Source organism: Vespula pensylvanica, chromosome 4 (genome assembly GCF_014466175.1).
Source record: "Vespula pensylvanica isolate Volc-1 chromosome 4, ASM1446617v1, whole genome shotgun sequence".
Lineage (NCBI taxonomy): Eukaryota > Metazoa > Arthropoda > Insecta > Hymenoptera > Vespidae > Vespula > Vespula pensylvanica.
In genome coordinates, this window is record NC_057688.1 from 5721509 (window position 1) to 5730121 (window position 8613).

Below are 8613 nucleotides of genomic sequence, written 5' to 3' on the forward strand. Positions count from 1 at the left end.
TGATGTAAGAAATTCATATATTTTCTAATAGATTATCGCAGATTATGGATGTTGAAAAGGGTAGGAGAGAATCGAAGAATGGCTTGATAGGTGTAAAAAAGATACAAAAAAAGGAAAACAAGCCAGTAAGCCCGGACGTAACGCAACCAGTGCCGCAACCTACGACAATGATGACAACGACGTCCAGTATTCAAGCAGAACCATCGCCAACTGGATGTAGTAAATGTTTTAAAAAAAAAAGAAAGAAAACTCAAAAGAAACACAAGAGATAATAAGAACTCAAAGTACATATATATATTTTTTTTTATTTGAGCAATTTCCAAGGAAGAAAATTATTAAGCATCGTTAACGATTATTATATAATTGTTAGAAAAATATTAAAAGTTAATGAAATTAAAGATGTGATGATATCGAGAAGGTTAATTAAAGCGACCTGTAATAATTATATTTATATCCCCGTGAAAGCGTACACAATTTTTTAGCAATTTTTAAATACATAATTAAATATTAATAATTACAAATTAATTGAATATATTAATAATATTTATTTTTTCGATTTGTTATACAAATTTAAAAAATTATTCAAAGTAACTTATTTTTAATTATCTTTAATGTCTCGGTACATGTATAGAAAGAACTATTGATCTCAATTTGATTTATAGTCACCTTATATACACTTTTATGTAGAAGCAAAACTGAGTGGCATTGATTTATTAACGTGACAATCTTTAACAAAATTTTGATCAACATTTATTTTTTGTTTGTAACCTAAACCTATATAATTGCAATCCATCAATGAAAACCTTGGCGTTTCAGTTCATCGTATATTTATTTGTATATTTTGCATTACTATATGATACCTTTTGCACGATCGACATTAATTTGAGTCAATTGGAATATCTTGCTGCACGTTTAGATCCATTCGAATGTCGACGTCTTATTGCTGCTCTACATTACACGTCGTACGAATTGCCGATGAATTTGGCAGCAGCAGGTAAATTTAAACAAAGAAAAAATATTTATATACTTATTGATATATTAATAATATACATGTATGAGAGCATAAAAGTTAACTATAAATAAATTCCTTCTATTAATTACACACACATACACACATACACACACATATATATATAATATATATTTTTTTTGCTATAAGAATGTTTAGATTTCTTAAAAAAAAAAAATGAATAAACAAGATATTAAAAGATTTTTTATTAGCTTATACGATTAATAAATAAAGAACAAAAATATTCTTATTCTAGAAAATAATTTGATAATTTGATAAAAATATAAAAGGCTATGAACTGTAAGATGCTCACAATTATGTACAGTACGAATTAATTATATTTTTATGAAAGTGAATATGTGTGTAGGCTCTTTTTGTATGAAATTAGAAATAAATAATAATTAAGTTAAACAAAGAAAAGAAAAAAAAAAGAAATTGTGTGGACAGAACGCACGGTAGAAGAAGATATCCCGTGTATAAGACAACTAGTTCATTGGAATAGTTCTCCAGATGAAGGTCTTGGCCAAAGCCATGAAGACTTGGTTCATCGACTTCGTCAAATAGGTCGCAATGATCTAGCTGAGTGGCTAGGCAAATCCACTTTTAAACATCTTGGAATGGATATGGAAAGAATTATGGATCAACCATTCGAGAAATTAGGAGAACAAGAAACTGAGACATCGTTAGTCGAAATATAATTGAAAATAGACAATATTAAATTATTTCAAAGACTCATAGTTAGTGATTCTAAAAATATCTTACATATATTTCATTTGTATTTTTCTTTTTTTAAATTTAAATTTATAATGTAATTTAAATTTATAATGTAATTTAAATTTATAATTATCTATAATAATTATGTAAAATATATTCAAACCTTCGAATATGAAATCGGATAGATAAAGAGAGGAAGGGAGAGAGAAAGAGAGAAAGAGGAAAATAGACTTACTAATAATTTTATAATAACATTTAGTTTTGTTAACAGTTATCCATTAACAATCGTTCCAATTGAAAGCCCTGAAAACGATGATTTTTGGTCTCAATTAAATATCATCTTATTGGCAATAATGTTAGGTTTAATGGGAACTTTGTTAACATTAATAGGATATATTATTTTTTATATAATTAAAGTGCGTTTACGTAGAACAAAATACAGGTAAAATCAATAGGGTTTGTTTTGTGAATTTTTTAAAACTCTTTTTATTTAATATATTATTTAATCATTAATATATTTTTTTATAGAAAAATGAAGCAAGAAGCAGATATTAATAAACCATGTGAATAAGAAAAAAAGAAAATCAACAAGACAAAACAGATGCTACGTATTATTGATAATTCGTCTGATTAACGAAATTCTTAAAAATTTCTTTGAAAAGAAATAAGGTGTGAACAGACAGGATATGTGTGTAAGAATGGAAGCATGAAATATCAATGTATATTATATCGCTTCACTAGTGCTCTCTAGCGTATTAGTTTAGAACTCGATTCAAACTTTTCGTGTACCTATTTCTTTTCGATACGAAAGGTAATGAAAAGTATACGACTAAGAGTTAGGTATGTATATTAAAAAAAATTGTATGTTTTATGATAGAAAAGATATTCTTAGAAGGTATATTAAATAAGGATATTGTCAAGTTCAGAATTTGAGAGAAATTGTATTATTTTCATTTTTATATTGACTTCTTGTTATAAAGGTTATAGTCAATAAGAAGAAAAAACATTTGAATAATTCTACATAACAGTATTTTTATCAATTCATAAGTATATAACTTAATATTTGTCAGGTCGTATATATGTATATATTTGTGTGTGTGTGTATGTATGTGTGTGTATGTATGTGTGTGTATGTATGTGTGTGTATGTATGATGTGTATAGATATTTTTTTTATGAATACAACGATATTTAATTATGTGTTTAAAAAAAAGTGTATGTATAATACGATAATTTGATATATCGATACTCGATGTATCGTGTATTAAAAGTCGACTAATCGACGAAAGAGAAGAATCGATATATAAAGTAAATCGATGTAATTAGCGGCCGTTTCTATATCAATTTTACACCGATGTGTTTGGTTTACCATCATATTTTGTGATGTATTCGTACAAATATAAACAGAAGAATTAACTAAAAAAAAATACATAGTTCGAAGGGTCGAAACATAGGCCTAGTCAAGATAAATTTGCCATTTCATGATGCTCTATACTTATCTTAGCAACTCTATGATTAACAATCCTTTTGCGTAATACATGATATTGAGAAAACGTGCATTTTATTATTGGTTATATTAGTAATAATAACACGATGATCACTACGTTAAATGTAAATTCTTTAAGTAGAAATTGCTATTAAACGATTTAATTTTAGTGATATTACACAAAATATGTATATTGCGCACTATACTGACATATTAGATTCTGTAATAGGCTGAGTCTTAATTAAGGTAAGCACTAATGTCAACATTTTGATTGAACAACATGTTCTGCCACTGGGGTTAAATCAGAGTCAATCGCAGAAAAGGATGTGTCATTGAGAAACCACAATATGTACATGTTCTAAATAAGGACTAAAAATAATACACAATGTAAAAAAAGATTTGGCAAACAACAGATAGTAAAGAAGTATCAATTGCAACCATTCGCTTAAAGTCATGAAGGCTCGCTTTATAAAACCTTGAAAAAAATATCTAATAATCTATGGTTTTGGATAATATGATTTGTTTTAAAGTTACGTTTTGATCATCTCTAAAAACAAAATATATAAGTAATTTTATTTAAACATTAATTTGTAATATCATCTTAGACACAAGCTACAATGGCTGATAACACTGAAAGTGAGCAGTATCCTCTTCATAAATGCATCTTTCAAGGGGATATAAAAACCTTAAGTTCATTAATCAGGACGCATGACCTCAGCCAAAAAGATAAACAAGGTTTGTCTCAATAATTTAACAAATAATCTAAAGTCTTCGAAAGTGTGTAGTATAGCAAGTACTTATTTGAACTTGAATGTTTCTATTTATAAATAAACGAATTTTAAGCAAGGTATATTGTGTTTTTTAGGAAATACACCTCTGCACTTAGCTGTGATGTTAGGAAGAAAAGGTAGTATAATGAAATATTTATCATTAATATCTAATATAACAAATAGCTAAATATAAGATTTTCTTAAGTAGAATGCAAAGAATAAATGATGTTGCAGAATGTGTTCTGTTATTACTCGCCCATGGTGCACCTGTCAAGGTAAAAAATTTAGCTGGATGGAGCCCGCTAGCCGAAGCGATCAGTTACGGAGACAGGCAAACTAGTTAGTTCTTACGAATGAAAATTTCTGTTAACGTTATTAACAATTATTAACATCAAGCTAAGTAACAATATTTTCTTATAGTATCATCTTTAGTAAGAAAACTAAAACAACAAGCAAGAGAACAAATGGAGGAAAGAAGGCCGAGCTTAATTGCTGCTTTACACCAAATGGGTGATTTTTATATGGAGTTAAAATGGGACTTTCAAAGTTGGGGTACAACGATGATACATTTTTTATATATTATGTCATTTGAATAATTCAATATTTTCAAGGTCATTAAAGTTGTTACATAACCTATGGTAATAAATTAATTTTTTTTAGTGCCTCTACTATCAAGAGTATTACCATCGGATATATGTAGGATATATAAAAGTGGAGCGTCAATTAGAATGGATACTACTCTTGTAGACTTTAATGACATGAGATGGGAAAGAGGTGACATATCGTTTATTTTTAATGGAGATAAGAAACCTGGCAAATCTCTGACTATCCTTGACAATAAGGCTAAACTTTATCAGCGTTTGAGATACGAGGTACGTTTTTATTTTATTTTAATGGATTTTTATAATTCCAGAATCATAATAAGTATTATTTTTTTAGGAAACAGAGGTTGAAATTGAAAATGAGGTTGATATCCTTATGTCTAGTGATATAATGGCCACTCAAATGTCAACCAAAGGTATAACATTTACTAGAGCCCAAACTGGATGGATTTTTAGAGAAGACAAAAGGGTATGTAAGGGTAATAATAAATGATTAAAGTTAAAAACATAAAAACATAGTTTTAAAAAATATCACACGCGACGTGATACGAAATATTTCTTATAGGAAATGGTAGGACCTTTTACAGCAGACTTTTATCAAATTAATGGTATGGTATTAGAAAGTAGAAAGAGGCGGGAACATTTGAGCGAAGAAGATTTGCAAAAGAACAAAGCTATAATGGAATCCCTTACAAAAGGAAATTCGCAAGGGTTTGCAAACGACGAAGTAAATAATTTGGATTTTATTCTCTTTTAGTGATGTAGAATGAAATATTTTTCTAACGTTCTTCAATTATTTCAGCCTCCTATGAGAAGAGCATCTTTAAATCCACCACCAGAGTCGAATATTACATGGGAAGAATATAAACTTGCACCTCCAGGACAATGTCCTCTTTTAGGCAGAAATATGGTTTATAAAGAAAGTAGTAAGCCCTTCAAAGCAACTGTTGCTATGAGTCCGGATTTTCCATTGACAGTAGACATGCTACTCAATGTTCTGGAAGTTGTAGCACCATTTAAGCATTTCAACAAATTAAGACAATTTGTTCTGATGAAATTGCCTCCCGGTTTTCCTGTGAAGATCGATATACCTATTTTACCTACCGTTACGGCAAAAATAACATTTCAAGAGTTTTCCTTTCGTGACGATGTTGATCCAGAGTTGTTTCAAGTACCATCGGATTACTTCAAAGATCCTATGAGGTAAGAATCTATTATATATAGAAGTAGTCAAGATATATAAAAGCGATGACGATATAAACCGTCTTTAAAGCAATGAATCGGACTGAGGCTTCGACCTAAAGCGATTTTATACTGAAGCGGATGTCTCTAGGAGTAATATTACCAGAAATGGGTTTTCGATAATCTTCATTTCCAAAAGACATAAAGTGTACAAACCTTCGCACACAAGATCATCTATAAAAGAATATTAAAATACAGACATAAGTTTGCCAATTATTACCTATATGTCTAATTGTCATAATTGAACCTACATTTCTGTTTAAGAACATACAATTTTATTCTGTAGATTTATATGCTCGTCAAAATAATTCTTAGAAAGAGAGAGAACTCAATTTATTAATTTATCTCAAAATGCAATATCCATTCATATTCATATATAAGTTACAATTGCATAGATTTATTGCATTAGATTTTCACATATAGTTATTCATTCATTATTCATATATAAGCTACTTTGGCTGAGAAACCGATCTTACGAACATAGTTAAAATAATGTCGAAGACAATGATAGAATATGTAATACCACTGAAATCTTTTATCATCTTGACTTAATATTTAAGAAATGCTAAAATTCAATAGATAGCACTGGATCTATTTAAAGTTTAAGTAAAACTTAAGGCTTATTTCTCTTTTAAGAATAATTTGTATTAGAATACAAATTTTGAATTAAATATTTTCATAAATAAATATGGAACCTCTTATTCTCATCCTTTTTCTAAACAATCATTATAATTAATTCGTAAGACCGAAACCTTAAGTATAACTTAAATTTTAAGTAGAACACAGAAGCGTATGTGCCTAAATTTTGGTCAATAAAAAAAAACCGTCCATCATATAGCGGCTGTCAAATATATTTATTAAATTTATTCAAAAGATAACCGTAATATATATATATATATATATATATATATATATATATATATATACATATATATACATATATAGTTGCTCATTCATATCTTTAATTTTCTTTTTTCTGTTTTATCCATATTCGAAAGAAACATTTCGTACGAATTTTGTGGTTTCCAGGTTTGACGTAAGATAAGTAAACTGAATTTTTCACAAGGTCCTTTTTGAAGATATCAAGAGTATCATTGATTTTTTGTTCGATGGGACCATATGCTTTTTTATGCATTCTAAATAAATGCCGCAACCAGATGATATAACGTTTACTTTGAAGTCGGCCTTAAAAAATTTTCCGAGCGAATACTTCGTACAATTATGCCTACAGAAAAAAAATAAATAAAAAAATGGAAGAGGAAAAACTTTTTCCATGACTTCTAACATTCCGAATTGTACAGTGATTTGGTTGTGATACATAGATTTATAACTCGTTTATCTAAGCTAAACTCAAAAACAAAAAATGGACACGTTATTGTATTAATAAACTATATCGATCGGAGAGTAAGAGATAATCGTTGGTGGAAATAAAAAAAAAAAGAAAAAAAAAAGAAAAAAAGGAAAAAAAAACAAAAAAAGAACCGGAAAAACTGAAAAAAAATAGAAAGAAAAAAAGAGTAAATTAAAAAACGCCATGCGTGTTTCAAAAAATCAAAATGCCAATAATAAATATTTTTGGTATTTTGAGAATCGTGTGCAAAGAAACGTTTCAATAGAATTATGATATTGATGTGCACGTGGAAAGGCTTTGAAAATATCTACTTTCATCAAATTCCTTTTCTATAAATCCGAAAGGCACATGAATCGGACAAATGAATTCGACTGGAGTTGAGACAGATGGGCTATTACAATACTCTCGAATTCGATCAGTCCTTTCAAATCAAATAATCGATATCACATCGATTTCGTCGCATCTTGAGTCACGACCAAAATCATTCATAATTTTTGATATATCGACATGCAATCATTAAATGATAGACCGTCTGTACTGCGTATGTACCTCGATATGCAATAATTCTTAATTTAATATTTCCTGGTAAAATGATCAATCAAATAAAATTTGTTTGGAACTGAAACCGTAGTAATTGGTTCTTTTTTATTCCATTTGTTAACTCGACGATTTTACTGAAAAATATTATAACTTTTCTAGAATCTAATCGATTCTTTCCATGTGAGTTATTGGTAGTAAAAATTTATAAAAAAAAAAGAAAATAATAAATAAAAATAAAAAAGAAAAAAATTAGAGTAGGAATCATTCGTATTGATCAACTTGGTATCTCTTCTCATTTATAAAATGAAAGAAACATATATAAAGTCTATTCCTATCATACTAATTCCAAGATAGCATGATGGATTCGACGTGAACGTTATCTTTTTCAAAAAATTACGTATAGAAATTGGATAGTAGTTATGTACTCACCTATGATATTCTAAGAAGTAGAATTACGAATTTGCAAGTAGATATTTGAGATGAGAGAAAAGTAATAAATTTCTTCGCGAACCGTTTATCATCGTGTTCCATCGAATACAGAAGCAATCTTCTTCGTTCGTCCAACTTCCTTTTTTCTTTTTACGAGATTAATTTAGGGGATCTTAACGTTTGATGGAAGCCGTGCAGAAGCATAATATCGGCTACGGAATATTTGCCATTACTGAAGAAACGAGCAAGGGATCGAAAAAGCGAGATAGTACATTTTCTGCAACCCTCCTTCGACTACCCTCTTCCAACCCTCGAAGAAGAACACGAAACACGACGCCATTGGTCCATTCCTAGTTTTATGTTTCCTCTACGATATACTACTTCTCCGGTAGAAGCCTTCCCAACAAGAATACACTTCCTATTGGCTACCATGCCATTCCATTTTCTCCTTCTGCGACTTAATAAGCTGTTT

General features: G+C 29.0%; 2 protein-coding genes across 6 annotated transcripts; both read left to right on the top strand.

Moving 5' to 3' along the window:
• The first annotated feature begins 750 nt into the window (after window positions 1–750).
• LOC122628585 lies at window positions 751–2294 on the top strand. Its single transcript, XM_043811002.1, has 4 exons — window positions 751–994; window positions 1457–1691; window positions 1995–2165; window positions 2252–2294. The coding sequence occupies exons 1-4, from the start codon at window positions 796–798 to the stop codon at window positions 2292–2294; spliced, it is 648 nt and encodes a 215-aa protein (XP_043666937.1). The 5' UTR covers window positions 751–795.
• A 723-nt stretch (window positions 2295–3017) lies between these two features.
• Window positions 3018–7797, top strand: LOC122628476 (ankyrin repeat domain-containing protein 13C). Of its 5 annotated transcripts, none has more exons than XM_043810830.1 (11): window positions 3018–3453; window positions 3526–3736; window positions 3813–3942; window positions 4073–4114; window positions 4212–4316; window positions 4398–4529; window positions 4638–4849; window positions 4917–5048; window positions 5145–5306; window positions 5382–5782; window positions 6851–7797. In XM_043810830.1, the coding sequence occupies exons 2-11, from the start codon at window positions 3707–3709 to the stop codon at window positions 6864–6866; spliced, it is 1362 nt and encodes a 453-aa protein (XP_043666765.1). In that variant the 5' UTR covers window positions 3018–3453; window positions 3526–3706; the 3' UTR covers window positions 6867–7797. The 5 variants fall into 5 exon arrangements, with proteins under 5 accessions (XP_043666765.1, XP_043666766.1, XP_043666767.1 ...); XM_043810831.1 differs by having other exon boundaries at window positions 3531–3736; XM_043810832.1 differs by lacking the exon at window positions 3526–3736.
• Window positions 7798–8613: the final 816 nt, after the last annotated feature.